The sequence below is a fragment of the Columba livia genome, chromosome 3 (genome assembly GCF_036013475.1).
Source record: "Columba livia isolate bColLiv1 breed racing homer chromosome 3, bColLiv1.pat.W.v2, whole genome shotgun sequence".
Classification (NCBI taxonomy): domain Eukaryota; kingdom Metazoa; phylum Chordata; class Aves; order Columbiformes; family Columbidae; genus Columba; species Columba livia.
In genome coordinates this window covers 40709703-40736440 of record NC_088604.1, presented here as the reverse complement: position 1 = coordinate 40736440, position 26738 = coordinate 40709703, and the positions used below count along the sequence as shown (strand labels likewise).

The window sequence follows — 26738 nt, the reverse complement described above, 5'->3', positions numbered from 1 at the left end:
TTGCTCTGAACTGCAATTTGTTTTATTTTGACAAAGTTATCAGTAATTATCAAATATTTTAAAAGCTGCAGGCTAAATGCAGGATAGAGTTTTGACCACTCATGGGCCTTACAGGACAAGGAAATCAAAAGGGCATAAAATGCACAAAAGTGCCTTATTAATTCAACATGAGAATTAGTGGCCAGACAAAGGGGTTGGCCCCCTTTGTAGTGCAGGAAACAGAATCTCCCAGAATTGTCCATAATTAATATTTGTCGTTTCTTCATGCATATAGTGGCAAAAAGCCCAATATCTAGTTTTTGCATCTGCTGTTTCAGTGATGTCATATGTTAGTTTGTTCCAAAGTCTGAAGAAGGATGAGATATGGAAAAACAAATAGAGGTGGTGGTGTTTATTTTATTTTATTTTATTTTATTTTATTTTATTTTATTTTATTTTATTTTATTTTATTTCCTTTAGGAATCAATGTGTACTTGATAAAGATTTTAATAACTCAGCTTTCTGCAGTCACTAATAACTGAGAATGTTTACTTGTTCTTGGCTTCACCCAAACTATTTTCTACTCCTACCATTCATTTTTGGGCACATAATAGTCCTCCAGTAAGAGGGTTATATCATTGAAATATGAATGCTTGCGAAGCATGCATGTGTGTATACACATGCCCACAAACATAGACACACGTTGTTCATGCAGAATTAAGATTCTTCAAATGTGTGTTCTATCTATGCTGCTGTTGTAATGCATTAAATTGCCAGCTAGCATTTGCATTCATATCAAATTAATTTTCATCATCTTCCACATAAATGTCGTAATAGCCAAACATAATCATAAACAACTTCACCACTATTTTATTTTGAATTTAGATAACTAGTTACAGTACACCAGTTCTCTGCTCCGAGGCTCAGATATGCCAGCCTCAGCTTGATATTTCATTCCCTGTAGGCATACATTACTCATTTCAGTTCAGCCACTGAGACAAGCTATAAAAAGCTCTACAACGCTATGTGTATGGATCTATTTGGTACTTGATAGAGGCAGACCTGATAGAGAATGTGGATAATGTACTGTTCTCATTTCTCATCACTACCCACCTATTATAGGATACTAGATAAACTGCTTGCATATGAAAACAGGAGATATTATATGAGGATATGCAGATGGGTGCCATTTGAGGATTACTGGTAATTCTTATGGCTGGATGCTTTATATGTTGGCATGCCAGGACAAGTGAGAGCAGGATTAATTTTGAAGCTGTTGCCTGGAGAGCCATACCACTGACCATTTGCAAGAGGCTGGGGTTGGGTTCATAAACATTGTTTGTTTGGTCTTGTTTGAGGTGATGTATAGTATACAAGACATCTGTGTGGGCTGGCAGATGTGATACAGGAGTCATGGAAGATCCGTACTCTTTTGGGCCACTAGCTTGGCACCTGTCAGAATAACCCTTCTCAGACTGGACTAGGCAATTGCATTTAGGCAGCTCAGAAGTGAGTCCTGGGTCTCCATAGACTCCAGTGAGAACTTAGCTACTTATTAAACATGTAAGCACTAGCACATAGACACTGAAATTTAGGTGGTGTAATCTAGCAAGTTGTCAGCTAGGCAGTGGAGATCAAGGGATTAATATGGACAACTTACGTTTTAAAAACATTCCTGCTCTGTATCACATTGCTGCAGTTTCTGTTGATGTTTCCCTCCCAACAGCCCTTTTTTTTTCCTGCTAAAGTCCTCAAGGCAGACTCAGGACGCCCAAGTCCCAATCTGACTTTGTATTTAAATCCAGTGTCAGAGTGGGCCAACCTTTTTCCTTTGTGTAGCTTTCCTGTCACTGTCTCAGAGGAGACCCAGCTGAGATCAGTAGGTCTGTTGGAGTAGTGTGCTTGATGGTGATAAGGAGCTGGGTTGTGTAATGGAAATTTGTCTGGCTGAGCAATTAGAAAAAGTCGGGAGGAGAAGGGGATGAACTGAGCCCTGAGTAAAGACTGCATGCCTGTTTTGTTTCCATTGCTCAGCCCCATTCCTTGACGATTAGTGGATGGATCTCCATAGCCACTCTAGTTTCTGAATTTGTTCTATCTTTGTTTTTCTTATAAAATTAACTTTAATTAAAGCTTAATGTTTAATGTGTTGTTATCATTCAGAAAAAAACTTTAATATTTGATGCAGAAAATTGCAAGAATGAGGAAGAAGGACAGTGTACTGGAAGATTGGTACGTTTTTGGGTAATGTAGCAGAACTGAAGATGGAAATGTATTAGAGGCCAGGGAGATATCAGGAAATGCTTTCTGTCACTGGCAATATCTGCTGTCCCCTGGGCCGTTGCCATGACTTTCGCGCCTTCTTGAGATACGTTTTATTTCTTCCTTGGCAGTCCATCCTTTTGAAAATGAATGTATGATTTTTGAATAGAGCTGTGTAATTGAAAGCCTTAAATTCCACCCTAAGTGGAAAACTGAATTCTGCTGTGGGCTATGAGGGCACTTCCCAAACGTGGACAGTATTTCTTCTGGGAGCTTCATACCCGCTATGATAGGACAAACCAGGCCCCATTGCCTGTTATTGAACTTTATATAAATTTGCTTCCTCCTCTGCTCCTGTAAACCAGTTTTTATTATCTTTATTAATATTTTTTTTCTGTTTTCTTTATTTGTGACTATAACAACTTGCTTCCTTCATTGTTTTTCTTTCAGTATCTTGCTCTTTTTTGAAAGCATTGTGCAGTTTCTTGAGCACTGAGGAACCAACATCTATAAATTTGTCTTTCTAACAAGCTATACAGAGCTGTTTGAAGAATCACTTGGACAGAAAAGAATCATTTGAGTAACAAATTGTTCACAATTAGGATGCTGAGTCAGTTCTACATGTGTTGAATAAGTTATATACTGATTTGCCAATCAAAGGCAACGACAGAAGCTTCTCCAAACAAATAATTCATGTTTTCCCCTCACTATGGTGTCTCTAGCAAGGAGCACAGAACAAAAGGAGTAAACCTGTAAAGTAAAACAGGTAGTCCTGAGGACTTGATGTCTACGCTAAGTAAATTTCCGTGGAGCTTATTTGGGGCAGTAGACCTAATAGATGTCTAATCCAATTGTGGTTGGAGTGTATTATTTTTATTCTTAGAGCACATTTTCTGGTTATTTTCCTCTGAAAGCACACCAGTTCATGTGCCCTGAGAGAACTCTGATGTGAACCAAAATGTAGCAAGCAGGGATGACCAGGAAGTCACTTCAACAGTGCTAATGTGGATGCATTCATGCTATATTAGCATTCTTTCTATTCTCTTTCCGTTTTTTAAAGTTGAAACCCAACACACAAATCAATAATGACAACAAAAAACACAAATTGGAATTGTAAGTTTTCAGATCCTTGAAAGTTTTGTAAATGTCTTGGAATATTGGTATTCTTGGAAATGTATCTGACATCTGGTGAAATGCAACGGAGATTGTACATGTGTCCCTACTGCAGTCTGTGCTATGACATATCTAAGCTGGCTATGTCATCAATGACACCTGTGCACAACCCTTGCAATGGTCAATGTTTGGAACCTGCTATTTGCTCCGTTTCTTGAGCCCTTGAAAGCCACCCAGAGTTGTCTGCTGCTGTGATATTACTGTCAGCATTACCCAGATTCAGTGTTCGTGTGTCTGTATCTGTAGAAACTAGAGCTGTGTGAGGAATTGTGCAGAAACATGCTGTAAAATTCAAGCAAATAATAACTTGGATGAACTCTGGTAGTTTATGAAAATAATTGGATAAATTCAGGAAAGGAAAGTTTGTCAGGAGATATTAAGCTAAGAGGTGGAGATGGTTAATAGCTTGTGATTGCTGCTGCTTGGTTGTTGGATGTGGGCCCACCTTGCCTCTCTCTGCCCTGCTCTTTCTTTCCTTTTGTAAGCATCTGACATAGGTCATGGACAGAAATAAGCTAGTGGTCTAGGTGGGCCATCGATGTTCCCCATTTGCTTTGTCTTTATTGCATGATTCAGGTCATCCATTGTCCAAGAGACCCATTACTTCAGCGGGTTTGGATCAAGCCCTCAGGGCTGTAATTGCTCAGCTGAGTAATGCCACTAAGATTTTGGAAATCTGTAGAGAACTGTGATTGCACACAGTTCCAGTGAACCTGGGTATTGTATGTGCACAGAGCTGTTCTCTTAGGGGGTTTAAAAGATTAAATGTAATAGTAGTGTACACTGAAACAGAAAGTGTGATAATCTTAGTTAAAGAACTTGATTAGGTGGCAGAAGCAGCGTGGAAGTTCACAGCATTTTCAGTGAAAAAAAATCTTTTGTATGGTTAGATGAATATCCTCTTGTCTTCTCTAAGAAAAAGAAAGTTCATGTTTTAAGATTACTCCATACTGGCTCCATAAAGCTTCCTCAGGTATCGGGCTCCTTTGTTTTGCAGTGGCGTTTAATCACTTGCAGAAAATGCTTGTTGTATCATACACTTTTCAACCATGCACATTATCCCTTAATTATATACGACTAAGCCCCTCTTGACTATAAGACATGTTGTTTGTTCAAACGCACTTACAAATCCATTTTCTTATCAGTTCTTTGCTGAACATTTACACAACGGGGTACTGTTTAAATATGAAAATTAGCCTTTTTATAAAAAAAATTGTTTGACCCACCCACCTGGCCTCCATCTGTGATTGTTCTGTCTCTGCAATCTGTTGTCTGCTTTTCCTCAGCATGTTCTTTATCTTTTTGGATGGCTGCTATCTTTGAGCGGCTTTATTGCCCCTCCTTATTTTCTCTGTGCTTAGTAGAAAGTGACATTTGCAAATCATAAGGATCAGCCAGGCAGATTTGATACGCTCTCTGCTATAAGACACACTTCTGCTCAGAGTATGCAATTAGTATAGACAACTTCATTTCACAGTATCACAACTTATGCTGCACTATTTGGAATTAAAGCATAGTGTGAATATGGGAAGTTTTCTCATAAAAACTTGTAGCAGATAAATCTGTCAAAGTTAGCAGTGTCTTTTCTTACCACAGAGTTACTGAACCGAACCCAGAAAGTTTCTTCATGCTTTTTTCCAGTTCAGCTTCATATCAGTGAATTACTATGGTAATACTTTTCCTTTATTTTTTTTTTTTTCATTAAAGGGGAGCTGTGTGTTTGCAATTTCTAATAAACAGATACGCTAATCTTTAGATAAAAAGGTTAAATCCATTTTTATTTTGAAAGCTTATGGTTAAATGCTTAAATGGACAGTTAAAATTTCCAGTTGATGCACTGATTAAAATTTTGTTGGCTTCAGTGAACCTGGGAGGCAATCCCATCTTAAAGAAATTAGAGTGTATTTTTTGTTTGCTTCCTGCGAGTATTCCTATTTCTTCCCATTCCAAGACAAATGTAAATGTGGGGAAGAGTTGCTTTTTTGTGTGAAAGTTCCTCCAAAAACACCACAACAGATTGATACGTGTGAGCATATTTTTTCTGAGTAAGGAGGCCAATCAACATTAAACATGTGAATACTGGAGACCAGGATTTGCAACTAAAGTTATTTTTAGATTCCATAACACTGTTGTGCAGAAATTGAGTCATTTCTCTCTTATGGAGTCTTAGAAGCTGGTCTTTTGTTTGGATGGATTTCATGCTGTATAATGATGGCCTTGAAGAATGTGTTACAGAAACTTGTGAAAAATTTCTTCTGGATTGAGGCCTGGAATGGTAATGGTAGCTCATTGTCCAAAGGAAACAAAAATGTGTTATTAGGTTATTTTAATTTAATTTCAATTGGAACGCTTATAGAGATGCTGCTTCTGTTCTATTTTATAAGTAAGCCCACCAGATTAATTTCTCGCTAGCCCATTATTAACCAATTAGAAATATCCACATCATGTTGATTGTCTTAGAGCTTCTGAAAGTCTACAGGAAAAAATCTGTTTACTCCACTTCCTTTATAGAGAACTTTATCCTTAAACCATATGATCTAAGACTTCCCCCAAAGACCTCTGTTATTTCAAAGGGGACAAAATGACTTCATGAAAGGATTTCAGATTATCTGAGGCCTTCATAGGAAACTCTGCCATTATATTTATATCCAGACAGTTGTTGTAAGACAGGATTTTGGGGCATCAGGAGGGAATCTTCTATGTGAGCAGAGAATCCATGGCATGAAGAGACAGAATGAGCAAACGTAGTACTGTTCTCCTCACAGAAGTACAAGAGCCTACTCAGGTTATATTTTTACTATCTTTACATTTTTTTAATGCATCAACTAAGCATTGTTACTGAAAGAAGTGGTGCCACCATTTTGCAGCCCTCAGTACTCTGCCTTCACAGACATTTGGTGGCTGAAGAGTGAACTGGATTGAGGAACCAATAAAACTAACAGCAAACAATTACTTTTACAGTAGTACATCAGAAGGTTTTGTACATAAGGCTTTAGTGACATGTGAATGATCATGCCTATATAATAAAGTAGCTTTTTATTTCTTGTGGAAGTAGATTGCTAGTGGAGAACTCCTTTGTCAGCACAGGTGCATCTGCATTGTATTTTAGACATCAGTGTTGAGCCTTTGAGCAAAAACAGACTGGCTGAGTGTCCAGGCTTTTAGAGACAAGTGTCTTTCATGGCATCCTGGGAAGGAAAACTTGGCCTGGTATCCTCCAGCTGACCTGAGCCAACACTGTCCCACCCATGACTGCACATGGTTGGACTCAGGCAGGCAGGTCAACATACAGACTCTCCTGGACAGTCTCAAAGGGGCAAATCAAGACTGTAGGCACCCTGAGAAGTACCTAGCAGCAGGCATCTGCTTTTCCTGGGCTAGTATAAGCTGTCTGTCCCGCATGGCCATGGGACTTGTCCATTGAGGAATGGCCCTGAAGAGTGAGAGGCAAGTTGGGAACTTCAGTCTCTTCATACTTAGATCTCTTTGGCTGGCAGATCTGGCTGACATGCCTACGACAGACCAAAACTGACCCATATTTCCAGTCTCCCTCTGATGATAATTTAAAAGTAACTCTCCCCAAAAAACTGTCACTAGCCTTCCCTTCACCAGTTCATGTTTCTTCTGGAAATTTCTTGGTGATTCTCCCAGGAAAGGAGAAAAGGGGCAACCATTGGAGCAAGAGAGGTTTTGCAGATATTTGGAAACTGCTTTTCTGGGGCTGGTTGAAAAACACAGTGACTTTATACTACTGATAAAGCCTAAGGCATGTGGGTTTTTTGTTTGGTTGGTTGGGTTTTTTTTGGTGACAAATATACACCGTGTCCAGCAAAGTGTGGAGCTTTTTCTCCCAATCTGGCTAATCAGTCGAGCTGTCACTCAACTGCGCACAGAAGCCAAAGCTGATCTTGAGGGAAGGGCATGGTGGAAGAAAACAAACAAATAAACAATCAAAACCCAACAACAACAACGAAAAGGAAAAGAATGAACAGGGAAGTCAGAATATCTTTTTTCTTTCATTTCTCTAACACACCTTTCACTTTGGAACTATGTTCAGCAACAGAGTTGCATCTGTCTGCATTTTTATGCCTGTATATCTCTCAAATGTTAATTTCCCTCAAATTTGTGGTTCCCAGGAAAGGTAATGAGAGGCACAAGTCCTTGCAAACTCTGCAAATGTAGAGAATTATTATGTCATAGCCTCAGTGCACAACTTTTAACTTACCCAGTTAATTAATTCTCCTCATACGATGCTAGAGTTTCTTTAATTGCCATTTAAATGTAGTCTTCTGTGTGCTTATTCAGAATCATTAGATTCCAAGTAATTTTACTTTAATAGTATAGTGACGTTGGGTATTCTTTGATTTGTGGGATATGTTCTTCAACCTGATTACCTTGTCCTTGTGTATAAATTAGCCAGGAAAAGACCGGAGTATTTATTTGTGCCTATGATTCTTTGCAGCTAGATAAATTAAAAAGGCACACATGATGACATAATCAGTCGTGGGGGTTGTTTTTTGGTTGTGTTTTGTTGCTGTTGTTGTTGTGTTTTTTTTTGTTTGTTTGTTTGTTTTTTGTTTTTTGTTTTTTTTTTTTAAGTAGATTTGTGGAGAGGTAACGGTTTCACTTCATTCGGTGCAAAAATCAGAATAAATTACTATTGCTCAGCTAGCAATCTATTTCTGGATCTCTGTTTGTGTGAACAGCAGTACGTGAACATCTCTCAAAAGACATTAGCAGGACTTTGGACAACAAGGGCATATTAGGCTTGGGGAGTGAATACGAGGTCTAAGAGATTCCTGACAGGCAACAGAAAACATTCACTGGATGATGGTATGCAGCCATGGGACAGCCCTATTTAGATATGTCATTCACACTGTAGCTGAGGCACCATTAAGAGTTCTGAGTTTACTCTGGCTAAACCATACAACATAATACCTTGGTTGAAACATGAATAATCTTTAAATGCTATTGCAGTTTAAAAATCAAGCTAAAATAAACATATTTTTCAGCTAGACATTTATCATTGTATAGTAGTTAGACAAATAAAATACTACACTCTAAGCTCCTTATAAAACAATATATATTAGGTGCCGGAGAAAACATAACAGATGCCATCTCTCACTATAAAAGTAATTTACAGTTTAAAACATAGTCATGACTTGAACATACACAAATTATTGGAAAAGGGGATCAGAGGTTATAAAGTCTCCTTTTGTTACTGCATTTCTTATGTCTAATATTTCACACTGAAATCCACATTTGGAACTATTTTATAATGGTCTGCTTTCAGTTTATCTAAACTTTTAAGATAGGTTGGCTAAAAAGTGCCTGTGGCTGATGCGGTCTACCAGCCAAGTATCTCATAAGAGAACAATACCTCCCAAATTATTTTCAAAATTTTATTTTTGCTACTATGGAAGATTAAACATTGTGCTTTTCTGATGTCTCCCATGCCAAATTGTCATATGTTTGTAGCAGGTTAATACAGAAGGGGGTTGACAAATCTTGCTATAATCGCTACCCCATGTTGTTTTCATCCTCCTTGTCTGCTGTTCATTTTCATCGTGAAAAACCCTAATATATCAGTGACAGGAGGTCTGGATTTGTGACCGACTCTTATAATTACTCCCACTGAGGCACTGTCAATAGGATTAAAGTAAAGATTTTGGACCTGTCCATCGTAGATGAGGTCAGCAACACTAGCAGTGGGAGTACTGTTTCTGCAAGCTGTGCTTTCAGTCCTGAGTTATGGAACTATATACATTAATACGGAGCAAATATTTGAAAGCTCCACTGGAGAAAGACCAGCCCTTTTTCTGCATTAGCTAAAATATCCATCTGTAATAAATAATCTAACAGCATCCATCTATGTCCTGACCATACATATATGTATGTTAATTTTCAAATGTATCGGAGCCCCAGAGAGTTTCAATTACAGAACAATCCATTTTGCATTTTATAATTAATAAAGTCTTTGCAGCTGCATAACTTTATCCAGGAAACATCTGTACAAACTCCTTGTGTATGCATAATTTCTGCGAAAAGGGGGTTAGATGAATTGTCTTTAATGTTTTCAGGCTTGAGGAGGGTAGAAAGGTAGGGAGTTGATTAAGATAATGCAAAACAAATCACAAGAATGGAAGCTTACATCCACGCATTTATAAAAAAAATTCCAACCACTGCCTGTAGGAAAAAATACAATGTACAGGATCACTTTAACATATAGCCAACTTACTTTATTCAACTGAAGAGAAGGGAGGAACCCAGGGGAAAACCTGAGCTCTGCTGAGTAGTGCAGTCATTTTGGTGTGGCTCTCAGACTGTTACCTGAAGTTCATAAGTAAAATGCTGTTGTTGAAACTCTGTGATTACTTCTTTGCCTTACTTTGATGCCAGCTGTGAAAAAGTATCAGCTTTTTAAACATTAGCCTCACCTCTAGCGTGCACTAAACTGTGCCGTGTGTCCCACTAAAACTTACTCATGACGGCAAACTCAGGGAGTGGTGAGTAAACCAGAATACACAGATAAGCTCTTTTGCTCTGCTAGCACAGTATGCCATCTTTATTTTCCTCTCCTCATACAAGTCTACTTTTTATAGTGGGATCAAACAGTAATTAGTGCAGTAACCTCCTTGCAACTCATTATGTTTCATTATTTTCATATAAACTCAAAAATTATCATCAAAAGACATGTTTAATCAAGGATCTAACATGCTGAAACAATTGCATGCCCTTTAAGTCTTAAGCTGATATGCCACCTGGAAGACTTGCAATTCAATGATGGAGATTTCTTTTTTAATTTTTTTGTATTACTGTAGTAGCAAATAATTTTCTTCATGTGTCACTGCCCTACAACTGCTTACTCCTTCTCCTTTGGTTATATAAACATCAGTTGTTAGACATGTCACTCATAGCCCTCCCCATATTTCCATCATCCCTCCCAATTTAAGTTCCTTATCTCTCCCAGAAGCAAAATGAATCTCCACAGTGTTTATAGTGAAAAGGTTACATAAAAATGAACAGTACTTAACATATCCCTTTTTTCCTTTTTCCTGTCCCACGAGTAGGACTCCAGACTGCTGTTTGCTGCTGCCTACATTTGCCTTCTTTCCTCCTTCCAGAGTTTCTTGGAATTTTTTTATAAATATGAAAAATAATACATTATTTGATCTCTACCAGGCCACTGGGGCATGTGATGAGCTCACAGCAGAGAAGCTGCTATTTTTCTACATAAGCTGCAGTCAGCATCTTTAGTTACAACAGCTAATGCCTTGTTGTGCCACAGATGTGGCATCCTAGTTTTAGTAGTGTGTGTTAAATCCTCAGAATTTACTTGTGGCTTTGCAATGTGCCACTATTTACAGTATTTGTATGGGCCCTTAAATGATACCAAACATATTGTCTCAAAATGTTTGGAATAGCACTGACTGCAGGGGCATATGCTAAATGTGTATTTGAATGAGTACTCTGCACTGATGCTGCAGCCTTGTCCAGCCATATACCAGACCCTACTGTCACAGTACATCCTTGTTATGGCTGAGTACTGGATGTACTAGGAGAAATCAACTTAGTCCAAGCCAAAAAAGACTGCTAGTGTCATCTTCACCAGGGTCTTTCATCATATGCAGACGGAATAATACACTTCTTTATCTAGGGCTTCCAGGCAAGGAAGTTTAAATCTGAAAAAACAATGGCCTGCTCAGTTTCAAACCACAGCTCTGCAGAGTAAGGAGACTCTTATCCAAGAGCTCTTCACATCATCTTTGTATTTCATGGTGGAACTCTGCCAGCTTCCCAACAAGAGAAACCTCTTTGCTTCACAGAGCAGGTGGGAAGATTTTGTCTGAGAAGCAGCCATGGCTGTTGCAGACAAGTAAATCCAAGGTGCCAGGTAGCCCTGGGGGGTCACTGATGGTCAGTCCCTAATGGCTGTGAGGCTAAGATATTAAACAAAGATTTGTGTCTTAGCTGAAGCATAGCTTTCTTCTGTAATTATTGTTGATTTTGTAGCATATGGGGGAAGAATTAGCAACTAATTTCTCATTATTTGAAGGCTGGTTTATGTTGGGCTGGTAGGTGTTATTCTGTGTCTTTGTGCTGTCAGTAAAGTTGACTGCTCTTGGTTTGAAACCCTTTCCTGGAACATATGAGACTTTGGAGCAGCTGTTTGAATAAAATGGGAGCTTCATCTGGGAAGAGCTGTTCTATTAAATTAGCAGCTGTAAATGACACACCACAGTGGATGAGAGTAAATTTATTTTGTGCTGGCTTTCTTCCCTTTCTTCCCCATATTTTCTAGTACCCCAGCAGACTTTCAGTAGCAAAACAACTTTTGGATCTTAGTTTGCTTGAGGGATATCAAATGAGTTCGCACTTTACTCAGGTTGACAATAACAAGGATTATGGCTACAACATCAGAGTGCTGCCTCACCAGTTATACCCTCCTCCATACCTCTCATCATTGCTTAAGTTCTGTACCTTGATTTACAATGTAGGCTTTATAGGAAAAAAGTGCTCCTGGTGAGTGCTCTCCTGCCCTAATGAACTGAAGTATTAAAATGGAGATGATAAAATATAATTTGAGTTGCTTCAAGCTTTGCCATGAGATATACTTTTGTGGAACAGCGTCTGTATTTATCACCTTTAGATTTGCAGGTACAGAGCTCCAAGTAATGTTTGGCTAATTTTTTTAGTGTTACTCATGAAGGTAATGGAAATGGAGATTTTATACACCTGTCCTTGTGGTATTAAGAATATTACCTAAAGAACTATACTGGATCAAAATAAGTAGATTTAAAATAGATTAGAACAAAACAATTTATTTGAATTACTTGTAATATTAAAGAAAAATCGCCATGGTAATTTGGCAAGATAGCACAAAAGGGGGAAAAAAATAATCAAAAACATATTTTTGAACGGTTCATTCCATCTATGATCTGTAACAGATCAGTGGCAAGTCATCACACCTTGATAAGTGATCCATGCAATAGCCTGTCTTGGTATTGTTTTCAATTCTAAGTTTCTTGGCAAGGGTAATGATATATGTGAAAAACAAATAAGGATTCATAGTTCTCTGATTTTTGAACAACAGAATTATTCCAGTACTAGGCTGAAAAGAAAACAAAAGTGACAAATATAAATTTGTGAAGAAAAGTGGGAAAATAATTTAGTTGTATTCCTCCAATGAGTAATTTTAATTATGATGTGTTACTCCTGCATACTCTTTTCTAAAGAGCTATAAACCTTTAAAAATCCTTTTAAAAGCACTGTTTTCATACTGCTAGAATATTCTGCCTCTTATATTTATGTGCTGTATAAGTTGAAGGGATGGTTATTAAATGTCATCACAAGACTCTTATTGGAAAAAACGATAAGGAATTGTAGGCTGGTATGAGAGTCTAAACCTGCCACCTGTGGCATGCTGTGCGGGAGAATAAATGGCTTTCAGTCATGTAAACTAGTCACAGACGTTCGCATCTTTTGAACTCTAATAAGAAATGCACACTTATTTTAAATAGTAAGTGACTAAGCATATAAATGTCTTGATCAAGTCATCAGAAAATAAATGAAAAGAACTTTTTGTTTACGTTTTGATATTTCTTTCTGAAATCTGTATTTTACCCTCTGCATCTTTGCTTTGTAATGTTCCCTGCTGAGAAGGACAGACTGGAAACTCAGTGGGAATCCTTGCCTTTTAAGTTGCTCTTTGCTTTGCAGAGGGTTGCGTGCTGGAATGCCCCGTGTATTTGTCCAGTGTTTTGCTCAGTGTGACAGGAACATGACTATTCAAGAAAGGCAGGAAGCTATTATTTGGTAATTTTAGCTACATTTCAACTGCAAGTACTGAAAAAGCAGACAGAAGTTTAAATATGTGTCTTAAGGTACACATATACAAATGAATTCAGCTTTTGTGCTCTTTGTCTTCTGTTAGGAAATTCTGAAACAATCTTGAATGATGGTGTGAAAGGATAACTCTGAGTTGCATTTGTCACAGCAATGAATTCATGGCTCATGTTTTTCCAAAGTGTTTCTCCAAAACTGTTTCTTTCTTTCTTCTTTTCTGAGTAGAATGTGTAACAGCTGCTGTGATAGAATCAAACTATAGTATGTTTTACAAGCCGGCCTAGACTTTCTTCTAATGCAAACTCGTGCCCCATTGTCAAAGTCAAAGAATACATGCTTTGCATGCTAATTTTCTCTGCCAGGTGATTTAGCTGCCATCCAGTGTTTTTTTCAGCATGACAAACGCTAAATGTTATGGCTATTTTTGTCCTTTAAGCATGTATTTTTTTCTTTAGAAAGTTAGTGTATTGATAGGGAGTAACAGAGGGCCTATCATTTTATACCGTTATGAGCCAGTGTTGATTTACCTAATTCATCAACTTGAATCTACTGTTATCTTAAGTATTACCACCATTTTTTCCCCTCTTATTTGCATACAATTAATCAGATTAATAAGAGTCATGTTGTTGTAGCTACACTGTGGGTCCAGCCCAAAGGCTATTGAAGTCAAAGCCACTTCTTGTTGACTTCAGTGAGATTTGGATAAAGCTCACTGTTCTCATGCTCTTTCCAACACTGCAATACCAGGCAACTGAAATAACTGTTTCAAATATCAGTGTCTTTGGATACTTTGTATTTCTGTTCTGAGAAAACATCCGAGCAAATATGAATATAACCAAAGTAAATTCTCTCCCTCTGAATTCAGAATGACTATTTAACTAGCTTTAATATTTTGATACTCAGTACTAAGTTTCACCCACTGTCCCCTTTTCTTTATTGTATAAAGGTGATGGCTTAAGAAGGTTAGATTTTTTGTTAGGATTGGAAAAAGAGAATAAAATAGTGTGGTTGAAAAAGCCTCTGCTTTATGAGAAAGTTCTAGAGGACTTCTGTGTTCTGTTTTTCATGTTGACAGTGTTTGCAAGTTTGCCCATAACCTCAGTGCTGAAATGGAGTCTTAATCTGTTTCCGGTTTTAGCACTGTCTGATCCCCAGTTCTCTCTTCCTTGTCTCCTACAGCTCTCATAGTTCATCCATTCTTAAGCTGGCTGTCTAGGTTGCAGTTATGTGCTTGTAAGAATCATTATAGGTGTGTTTTATGGGTGTTTGTGCTTTTGGAACTGTGGCAGTAGCTGATAAAATTGTTTCTAAACATAGGATTTGGAACACAACATTTTTTTTACTTCCGTGGGTTTCCAGAACACAAACCAAAGTATGAAGTGATCTTACATGCATATTTCCAATTATCTACCTTTTACTTTCCCTTGAAAGTTCTAGTAAATTAATTTCAGCCTGGTTGTCTTTCCCAGTGGAACTAGAAAAAACAGTTGTGCAGCTTATACTGTCTGCCCTCCTCCTCTTTCTGCTTGTTCCTTACCAGCATCATCTGCCCAACAACTGTTTCACACCTCATTCTTTCCTTCAGTTCAGGGTTCATTGGTGGGTTACAGCTTCTTTGGGTTTCTCAGATCAGGGAATAGTAACTTTTGCTCTGTTAATTCTGATGCAGCTAGTTCAGATACCAGAAACACTTCAGTGGCCTTGAAGCAGAGCTGCTCCAGACTATTTTTCCATTGTTTAGACCTATTACAGGCATCCAGCCTTCTCACACCATGATTGTACTATTCTTTGTTAAAAAAAAAAAAAAGATGCTTTTCTATTTCTGTGGCCCTCTGTTTTAAAATATTATGCTGCCAACTACTGAGGTATTTGTAGTGTATGCTTGAACTCATAAAAATGCCATGAAATCATTAACAGCATCAACTGAAGAAAAATATATTGTGTTTTCTTTTGGCTTGCACCAACATAACAGAATGGATAGTTTAGAAGTTTACAGGAGTGTGTACCTCGTGTGACAGAGTTAGAAAAAACATCAAAATAGCCCCTGCAAATCTAAACATTAATTTGTTTTGTTCTGCCTTAGCTTGTGGCCGTGGGTTCTACAAATCCTCTTCACAAGATCTGCAGTGCTCCCGCTGCCCTACTCACAGCTTCTCTGACAAGGAAGGATCTTCAAGATGTGATTGTGAAGATAGCTATTATAGAGCACCTTCTGATCCACCATATGTCGCATGCACAAGTGAGTCAGTCATGAATTTCATAGTAAAGGATGTTGCTTAACCAACCAGGTGCAGCCACTTGTAGCTAGTAGTTTCAGCTGGCTTTTTCTATATTTGAAAAGTACATTTGCGACAGTAAATGAAATTGAAAGGCAGAGGGGAAAAAAGGTTGTCAGTGAATACAGAATCATCACAAATACAATTTTCGTGTTTGTTTGATATAACATTGGAAAACGTTACATGTTGGGTAAGTGTGTAACTCATTGTGATAGAATACAGGCATAATTTTCCCATGGCTGTAAAATTGTTGAAGACAATGTGCTTTATGTGACGTAATACCAAAATGAGTAACATGAAAAATGAAAAGTAACCTGTGCAGATCTGAGCTTTGATTGAACCGTAATTGGATCTGGCTTAACCCTCTAAGTGCAAATAGACTAGCCTATGCAGATGGGTGGTTCAAATAGTGGAAGTCTCCTAAATCCAAAGCAGCACCAAATATTTCTGTAAATCATATCAGAGCTGATAATAAAGGACTAGATGCAGTTGATGCAGTATATTGAGAAGAGATGAACAAATCCCATACTTGGGAAAACTATAAAAGACAACCTTTAAGGTACATTAACCAATCCTTTTAATTGCACAGAAGAGAAATGGCTAAAGTCAGTTGCAGTAAATATACAGACAATTGTTATTGTGATGCCTTGATGGGAAATAAATAAAGCTCTTGCCAAGTGAGTTCAAGGAAGCTTTTATGCAGCTTGTAGTAAAAATAATGAAACGTTTATGTGAAGAAGCTATTTAACTATTTTCTGTCTCAGTAATTAAAAAACTAGCCACACGTCTTGTTGTGATTCTGTACAATTACCTTGGATCTTTTGTATGTTACATAGGACCTCCATCTGCACCACAGAACCTCATTTTCAATATCAACCAGACTACCGTGAGTTTGGAGTGGAGTCCTCCTGCTGACAACGGGGGAAGAAATGATGTAACCTACCGCATTTTGTGCAAGAGGTGCAGCTGGGAGCAGGGCGAATGTGTTCCCTGTGGGAGTAACATTGGATATATGCCCCAGCAAACTGGATTAGTAGATAACTATGTCACTGTCATGGACCTGCTAGCTCACGCTAACTACACGTTTGAAGTTGAAGCTGTAAACGGGGTTTCTGACTTGAGTCGTTCCCAGAGGCTTTTTGCAGCTGTCAGTGTTACCACCGGTCAAGCAGGTAAGTTTTCATCACTTATGAATCTCAACAATGTGAGACTGAGAGAAACTGGGAACGTGCAAAGTACAGATGCAGTAAATCAGGAGCATGTTTGGTGTGTTTTGGCTCATTAAGCTTTTCACCTTTCCAAGTAGTTAATTTGAGCTTATACTATTTCATGATAAGCTGTCCTGTGTCTTGGCCTCAGGATTGCTTTCAGAAAGCAGATATGAAAGACTTAAAGAAAACAAACATCTTTATTATTAAATAGATTTTCTTAATTCTACAACTCTTTTTTTTTTGTCTTCTTGCGTCACCGTAGGTAATTCTCTAGTATTTGAAGATTAAAAAAGTAGACGTGGCAGTCTTATGCAGGTTTCCCTTCTGAATTTTTTAAACCCATATGGGAGTCCTCGGTCACTGAGAGATGATTTGGATATCTGATGGTGTTTTCAGTGTTCATGTTTTGCCTCGGGATAATGTTTCTAATTTATCTTATATTTCCAGATATTTGTTTATGAGATTCAGTGAGAATGTGATGATTATTCTTCGTTTCTTCTACTTATCATAACCTAACAGGTGAAATGTCAGGGAAAATAAAATCAAACTAGCACATCACCCCAGGGCAAAAAAGGACTTAAGCTGTCTGCATGCTGAGAGAAAAAAAAATAATTCTCTGTTTCAGGTTTCTGAAAAGATGAGTTGCTTGTTGATAAAAATTATAGGCCTCTGAATCTACAGTAGTGCACTGTGGACTTTAAGAGAGGATAGTAAAACTAAACTTTTATACATTGAACAAATGATCGTAAAGTCAACATTGTTTGCAAGACCTGTCTTCTGAAGAAATGCCTTAAATGAAAATATAAAGTGAATAACTGATGCTTGCTGTGAGAACAGCTAACCAGTGTTTTAAAGGATATTTCATACTTACATCTTGGAAGAAATTTTAAAGATTGTGATCAAGCTATTACTTTTTAGTACAGTAATGCTTTGAACTGAGGACAAACTCACCCTACAGGGGCAATGAACAAACAGGAAAAACTGTAGTTCTTTTGCACTTTAAAGATGGTCATCTCAATTAAAAAAAAAAAAAAAAGGGTAAAAAAAGCCTTCCCTTCCTCCCTACAAACCTAGTATGGTTAATATAGTTGTTAAAGTTAGGCTGGAGTATTTATGGGATATTCAATTTCCCTGTAGTGCTTTCCTGGATACCAAATGCACATTTTGTATTATTTTAGAACCAACCCTATGACTGAAAGGATTAATCTCTGTGCTTGGTCAGTTCTTGGAGTTTATGATGAGATTTTGAGCACAGAGGACTTACCCTGAAACTATTTTTGTGCCACAGATGGTATTATTTTGACACCTTGATTTTTCATCTTTAAAATAATTCTCTATAATTCGAACATGCACAGGTGGACAGTCTTCTGCTCTCGGTAGATGTCTGTAGATGTCAGTAGAATTTGGACTCTTTTCCTATTAGTTAAATCAAATTTGCTTTACTTTATATGCTTTGATGGTTCAGTGGCACACAAGGTAAAGAAAGAGACAATAAAATTTGGTGACTAATATCACACCTCAGGAAGATGAAAAAGCCTTAATAGAAGTTTCTTGTGTTACTCCCAAGATAATTCATTATAGTTCATTTTCTTGTGTTTACATAGCCATATTGATCAGGTTTTCAGGCCAGAAAACATAATGTAGTTATCTTGTTACCTTACAAGTAACACAAGTTAAATTATTTGGATATATATTAGAGACAACATCCAAATTTGACCTAGTGATTTCAAGTAATGGGAAAATGTTCACCCCCCCTAAATAAATTCTATAAGAACATGCAGTAGGAAGCAGGAGACCTGACTCTGTTCCTTCCCTGCTCTCCAGTTTGCTGGGGGATTATGCACAGGTGAGTATTTCCCAGTGCTACAGAATCTGACGGTGCCACTGTTGGGAGAAAGGCTACCTGGACAACTGAAGCTTTGTCTGTTTAGCACTTCTGAATATCAGGTTTTAAAGGCTTCCAGTTGGATATCTAAAAGGAAACATGGGAAACAGATTTGGGGAAAAGAAAAAATAGATTTAAACTTTCTTTGTTGCAGTTTTCTCTCTCTGTAATGTGGAAGCAACCCTTACCTTTTCTTATGAAACTCTTCAAGATTTTCTGATTAAAAGTGCCATATAACTGCAGCCTTTTTTTTCACCCAAATTACAAAATTTGTGTTAAAGAAAACACAGTATTTCAGAACAAATGCATTCACAAAAAGGAAAGACCTCTTTTACATTATATTTGCAACAGCATGTTTTGGATCCTAATACCGATTTCTTTGATTTCTCAAGGAGGAAAATATTTTAGGTGGAACAGATTGATTACTATAATTGAACAGAAAGAGACTGGTTGCTCAAAAGAGACTGTTATGCTTCTATGCTCCTATTTTATTTTACCATGGAGAGAAAGAAAATGTTGGATTTATTTATAGCCAAGTAAACTAGGATTCATGCAGGTCTCATTTGTTACTGTGTGACTGTTCTATACTTTCAGCAAAAATGACTTTTTCTGTGCTCATATTGCTTTTTATGTGTGTAAATGTGTCTAACTAAACCTTCTTCATATGTTATTATGCTAGCACAATAGGTTGCTATATATAATTACTGGGTTCACCAGTTGCACAGAGGTTTGCAGTGAGATATTCCCTTTGTAGTTTTGGTTTAATTGAATTGATCTTTTGTGGTCATATTCACAAAATTCAAATAATTGTGTAATGATAACAGGAAATTATTGATAAAAGAATGGGGTTATGGAATACATTCACTGTTTCTTCACCCACATATAACAAGCTTTTGATGAGACAAAGAGAGCATGTCACAGAAAAGAACCAGGTGGTTGATAAAAACCTATTTATATTTGTGGAAATAATACAATAAAATGACTGCAAATGGGTAGGTAGCATTTCACATTGCTCACATATATATACATGACACATTGCTATTCATTCCTTGTTTAAAAGTCTTTGTGGCTAGGCTATCAGTTGTCATATGGCATATTTTTTATGCTGCAGCCAAGAACCATGAGGCCTTTTGTTTTGCTTTGTTTTGTTGTTTTTTTTTTGACAAAAGCATGAAAGAACTGAGCCAGATTCAGAGGTAAAAGATTAAGTGCACTAAGTCCCTCAGGAGTAAACCATCTTGTTTCATATCTTGCCCATCCAGCATCATATAAAGAATATAGGATGTCATCTCAGTATTGCAATCTGATCTCCGTGAATCCATGCATCCTTCTAGAATTCAGATTTAAATGTGATTAAGCCCCAGTTACAATAGGTGGATGTACTGAAGAGCTGCAGCTGGCAAACAGCTGACAAGCACTACCTTTGTAAGCTTATTGAATGGTTGTTTACCAAAGATAAAATTTACCACGTCCCTAATAAGATATTCACCTTTCGGTGATACTGATAGTTCCTTTTGATCCACCAAATTCCTTTCTAAATTTTACATTTTTTCCATGCAACACTCAAAAGGTTAATGGCACCAGGTAGGATTCACAGCAGATGAATATTTTCAGGTTTTATCTTTTATGCACTTCCAAACCTTTAAAAAAATAAGTGTTTCAATAACAATTGTATAATTTTTCTTTTGACAATTTTGCAAAAATACTATGTTTTTAAAACTATCTTTCTACATCCTTTCCTTTGAATTTTAACTGACTCTACGATGTACCAGTCTGTGATAAAGGGTGATATTCACCTACCCTAGCCTGACTTTGAGAATAGATAGGTTGGATGAAACCAAACATTTTATCAAGGTTTGAGAAAATGTAAGTATCTGTCCTGAGACAGTTTGAGCTGTCTTTATAGTAACTGGAAAGAAAAAAATAATATCCAAGGGGACACTCATCATGTCATATTACTATAACCAAACATGACAAACAAAAGTTAAACTGTAATGCCAATACCTGTTCCTAAATGTACTCTCTGTTCTTATGCAGGGAACACTTGCTAATGCTCACTGCTTCTTCACAGCAAGAGAAAGGTGCCCCACAGCACTCTTAGGTCATGCTGCGCCTTCAGATGCACTTAGTGCTGACAACTTGAAGTGGTTAAAAAACCCTGATTCAGCTCCATAATCAAGGCTTACTCTTGAAAAATGTTTTTTACTAACAACTTATTTTATATATGTTGATGTGCTTTTCTTTTTTTTTTTTGCATCTTAGAGTTCAATTTTCAGACCTTTCCCTACATAAAACAGATTCAAAAATTCACATGAAAAAAAAAAAGGAAAAAAACTCAGAGAACTGAATTTTTCAACATTGCATTATCCCAGCAACTTGAACAGAAAAAAACATTACATACTATAAAATCATGACTATTAGCCACAGTACCATTGATTTACACAGCAAGAAGAAATGATTGAATGCATAAAGGAAATAAGCCATCCCTTTTGTATAAGTGTGTGATGGGTTCTGCCTTTCATAGGTACTTGGAAGTCTTTCTAAACAGGGGAGGCAGTTTATATTCTCCCCTACTCTATGTTCTCCTTTGGTGTTGCTGCTCATAATTTTTCTCTTCTTTGCTTCTCTTTGCATTTTCCCCAGCTCTCAATTATCTCTACCCATTTTTTAAAATCTCCTCTTTCATAGTCTCTGCATTATTGACCATCTATTTTTTTCCTGTTCCCTGTCATTCTCACTTAAGCCTGACTTTTCTTCATCAGTGACCTGCTTCCCAGAAGAGGCAACAATCAAGAAAATTCATGCCCATGGCTTTCCCAGTCACTTTGACATCACTGTTCTAGTCCTATTCCCACTTTTCTCCTGTCCTCAGACTATTTTGGTGTCTTCCCATTCTGCCACCAAGTTGTTTTTATCTACCTTTATGTACCACTTCCATCCAATGTTCGCTTCTGGTGATACATGACAGCTTATTACAAATAGCTTCAGTGTTCAACTGAACATTGCTTCTATGTTTTCCTATTTCAATGGACTCCCTTTAGCTTCAGGTTTTATTTGATATTTCCTGCTTGTAACTTTACTTTTTGGGCCATACTTCATCTTCTAGCCTTCAAATGGAGATCAGCTTTCCCACATGGATAAGACTACATCTGTATATTTATTTAAAAACAGTGCTTCATGTAAAAAGAATTCCTAGTATAAAAATAATGTTTTTATTTTCTTTTTAACAAGCATGTTCCACCTGTTGAGCTGGGATGATTACTTTATAGAAAAAGTCGCTTTTCCAAACTAATATTCCCTAACTGCTTTCATTAAGCTGTGCTTTTTAGAAACATATATATTATGATGACTGTACTTTGGCTAACCATTTCCTTGGTTTATTTAACGTGAGCCACAAAGATGTTACTGCTTATTATTATTAATATTTAAGATATATTTTAGTCTGCTTTAACTTTTTTCTAGACCAGTAGGCAGACAACATAGTTCTGTAAGCATTCTGCACTCCATGGCCACCAACTAAAAAGGGTAAAATTGGAGTGGAGATTAATTACATGTGGTAGTTATTATTATTCTAGTTTTTAATGATTTTTAGTGCATGTAAAAACTGGATTGGGTTACTTCAGTGAAGCTAAAACTGCCTATTGATCTGCAATCACATTACCCTGGACTAATATCACATATTTTGACAGGAGACGGTAAATCAATTTATGCCTGAATTAAACTCATGGATAAAAACTTGATAAGAATTCCAGTCTCTGTATAGCAAATACCATCAGATCAGGGAAAGCAGTTTGTTCATTCACTGATTGTATCAGGTCATATTTCATGTAGTGAAGTCCACAAGGTTACAGAGATACTGTAGAATTGCTAGGTTGGGGCACTACTTTAAGATTACTAAATGTTAATGTTTTTTTAGGATTTTCATAAAGAAGGTATCATATGTAAGTTATAATATGGTATTGTATGCTATTTGACAGTTTTGATAATATTTTATATACATATACAGAATATATATCTAAATACATTTGAAATGGAAAGCAATATGTTTTATAAGAAAACTTACCACATAATAGCCAATTGATAGTAGTTCATTTTTTTCTAATATCTAGTTCTAGTTTGTTCTAATATTTTTCACTGAAAGATAAGAGAGGAAGCAAGAAAGATGTTAGCTGTGTTGCTTAGGGTCTGATCCTGCACCGCTGAAGTCAATGGAAGTTTTGTCATTGACTTCAATAGGAGCAGGATTTGAACCTTATGCTCTATCAGAACACACAGGAACCAAAGCAGTGGGCACTCTGTCATCCTGAAAGGGAAAATTAACTTCATATCAATTTTGATTCTGACTGTAGCTGGTGTTTGTGCATCAGTTTGTGGCTGAATGTCATTTGAATTTTCATTAATTTTTAGTATACTAAAGATATGATTTTTTTTTTTTTTTCAAATTAGTATCAGAACTCTTGCCTGTCCACCTTTACCATAAAAGCTTTTTAGAGATAGATGTAATTGTTTTTGCTAAGAAACTAAGTTTTTCTCATAGAGACTATGTGAATTTTACTCTATTTAGACATAAAAGTAGTGGGAAGCTACATTCTAGTGTAGCTACAAAAAGACGAAGCAAAGCTTAAGCGTCACAGAACCAAAGTTACGAATTAGAAATGGTCAGATTAAGCTTTATTTATGTTAATGTATGGTAGCAACCTTCTAGAAGCATTACAGTGCACTTTTCCATGTACTGAGCTATTGAAATAACAGGTAAAGTCACCACAGTCAAATGTACACAACTAAAGCATAATTTCACCAACCAGGGAACAAAAAACTATATACATACCTGAGGAAGAAAATGAGTGGTATAAAGTACAATTTAGCCAAAGAAAGGAGAGATTTGCTTGTTAATATGACACAAAGAACTAGAAGCCACTTTTTCTTCTAATGTTACAAACACAGGCTGGACATATCCTTGGTATTTATGAATTACACCAGTTGTCTTCTTAAAAGTAGTGAGGAAAAATTAATCCTGACCTTCTATGACCAGTCCCAGAAAAATCTATAAAATAAAAGAGCTCTACTTGTTATGCCTGCTGGGTGGGATTTTAGCCCCTCATAAATATGCTTGGCTTCTTCTTTCACTTTATCCATAGTTAGATTATTTCTCATGGCCATAAGTCATTTTGAACAGAGTAGAAACTAAATAGTACTCTTTGAGCTCTGTTACACTATTTAGAGACTCTCACGCATAGTTCTGTGAAGACCTGGCCAGCTTCAAGAACTTTCAAGATACTTGCAGTACAAAGGCAAGAAATCACTTAATACATTTATACGTGGTGATACACAGCTTAATGTAGCTAATTAACTCATATGTAAAGAAAGAACAATTCTATAGTGCCTAGTCCTGCACTTGGGTCGCAACAACCCCATGCAACACTACAGGCTCAGGGAAGAGTGGCTGGAAAACTGCCTGGCAGAGAGGGATCTGGGGGTGTTGATCGACATCTGGCTGAATATGAGCCAGCAGTGTGCCCAGGTGGCCAAGAAGACCAGCAGCATCCTGGCTTGTGTCGGAAATAGTGTGGCCAGCAGGACTAGGGAAGTGATCATCCCCCTATACTCGGCACTGGTGAGGCCCCGCCTTGAATCATGTGTTCAGTTTTGGGCCCCTCACTGTAGGAAAGACATTGAGAGGAGGGTGACAAAGCTGGTGAGGGGTCTGGAGCACAAGGCTTACAAGAAGCAAGTGAGGGAACTGGGGCTGTTTAGCCTGGAGAAAAGGAGGCTGAGGGGAGACATTTTGTCTCTCTACAACTACCTGAAAGGAGGTTGTAGCATGGAGGGTGTTGGTCTCTTCCAAGTAGCGAGTGATAGGACAAGAGGAAATGGCCTCAAGTTGCACCAGAGGAGGTTCAGATTGGATATTAAGAAAAATTTATTTACAGAAAGGGTTGTCAAGCATTGGAACCAGCTGCTCAGGGAAGTTGTGGAGTCGCCATACCTGAAGATGTTTAAAAGATGTGTAGATGAGGTTCTTAGGGACATGGTTTAATGCCAGAGTTAGGTTAGGTTGAACTCCATGAACGTAAAGGTCTTTTCCAACCAAAGTGATTGTATGATTCTGTACCTTCATTTATTATTTGTTGAATAATTTTGCCACATGTATCATTCTCTTACCAAGATAATTTCATTATGATGATTATGAAATGTGGGCAAATATTTGTGCAGAAACTTTAGAACTTTCATAGGAAACTTTCTTAGGCAAAGTACTGTTGTGGCTATATTGAGACCCAAGAGTAAAAGAGAAATACAGTGGAGAAACTGGCAAAAAGAAAGGCCTATTCTGGTTCTGTCATAAAACGGCTCAATGACTTCTTTTGCTTGTTTGTTTAGCTTCCTGTTTCTTATTAGTAGCTAATAGCAACACATAGCTGGCATCCTGAAAGCACAGGGAAGATTTGGGTTTCAATATTTACAAAACAGATTTGAACTCCTTCAGTGAACAAAACTGTGAAATATTGCTATCAGTACGACAGAATAATACATGTTGCTTGAATTAATCTAGCCAAAACACACTGTGCTCATGAATTCTGAGATCTTACTTCAGCACAGTGTAATTTATTATTAAGAGGTTTCATTTGTTTGTTATTTTGCCTAAAAAACAACACTTAAAGAAAAAGAGTTTGATAATGTTTGTAGCATTAGCAGTTTTGTCCCTGAATTTCCTAATATTTGGTGGTTTGTTTCAGACCTTTTGAAGACTTCAAGTCCCATTGCCATTAGAACAGACAAAACCCTCTAAGTGCATAAATGTTTCTTTGATGAGAAATGAACATCATAACTGAAAGGCACTATTGCAAATGTATGAGTGACATCAGATCTGAAATCCTAATTGAGGTTGTATGTAGTAAATTAAAAAATTCTTTAACATCTCTTTAGAGTGAAGCATTTGATGACAGCATGGCCTAGAGCCAGCCTACTGTAACGACTTCTGTGGGAATCTTTAAAAGGGAGAAGATGATAGCTTGTACACGGAGAGCTAAAAAATTTTCTCCATTAAGTTAAATGATAGAATCAGTGTGCAACTTCTGGATAGAAGAGATTGCTCACACTAGTGCCTGTTTAATAGCTGTAAGATTTTTGTGGTGAGTCTATCACAGCTAGTGTAGTTAGTATGCCAAAAATGCACTGCAGGAAGGGACAAAGAATGTCTTGAATCAAGAGCTTTCTTAAAGCAAGGTTCAATCCACCACTTAGGGATGAAGTTCAGTCTCATAATTAATTGTCTAGAAAGAGATGCCAGAAGATTTGTCTAGCATTTTAACATAGGCTATTTTCAGTCTGCTTTGTATATGTATTCTCATTAGAAATAGTGTCAGAGATTCTGCTGCTGCTGCTCTTTTGAAACAGATCATATTTTACTCAGTTACTTATCTTTTATTTGTTGCTTCTGCAAGCAAGCCTCTTTTTTTTTTTTTTTTTTTTAAGAAGGAAAAAAGGAATTCTGGCTAAATGGGTCCTCAGGTGAAAGATACAAATTTTAACCTCCTGGCCCATGGCCTTCTGGCAGTTTAGGGAGTATTAATGGCCCAAGAATGAACGGTTCACTTCTGACAGGTAGGGATAAAAGACAGCCAAGATGAGGTGGAATGTCAGGGCAAAATAGAGGTCTATGAAGAGCTAGGCTTGATCTTCCTGATGTTACTGGGCTAACAGGAAGGGGAAACATCTTGTCTAATAGCAATAGCCATTGCTGACTTACCTGCTATGACAGCTCCATGGGTGGCAGCAGATTTTTTAGGTTCTGCATTGGTCTGGGTAATTAATATGTCTGGGCAGTTTCTGCCATCTCTGATGTGTTGCTGCCCTATGTAGTTTCTTCTGCTTTCCTTGAGGTAGAACCAGCCCTAACTCCATAGGGCATATTTCTAATTGAACAGTTATATCTACTACTCTTGGTGTATTAGTAGTTTTGTACAGTTTGGCATTTCTGTAGTCTTTCTCCGTTATAGTGAAAATATATCATTGTATCTATTTATAGAGGAAATACTCAGGGCAATTTACTGAGGAAGCCATGGCTGAAGGCTGCAAATTGACAACAATAAAAGTGTTATCCCAAGT

The 26738-nt window shown here is 37.3% G+C and overlaps 1 protein-coding gene across 7 annotated transcripts in view; it reads left to right on the top strand.

Moving 5' to 3' along the window:
* The window catches only part of EPHA7 (EPH receptor A7), a 161173-nt gene that overhangs the window by 38087 nt on the left and 96348 nt on the right, over positions 1–26738 (top strand). For all 7 annotated transcript variants that reach the window (XM_065056531.1, XM_065056527.1, XM_065056528.1 and 4 more), the window contains exons 4-5: positions 15344–15499; positions 16373–16708. In XM_065056531.1, the coding sequence (XP_064912603.1) occupies positions 15344–15499; positions 16373–16708 (492 nt within the window). The remainder of the gene's footprint in view (positions 1–15343; positions 15500–16372; positions 16709–26738) is intronic.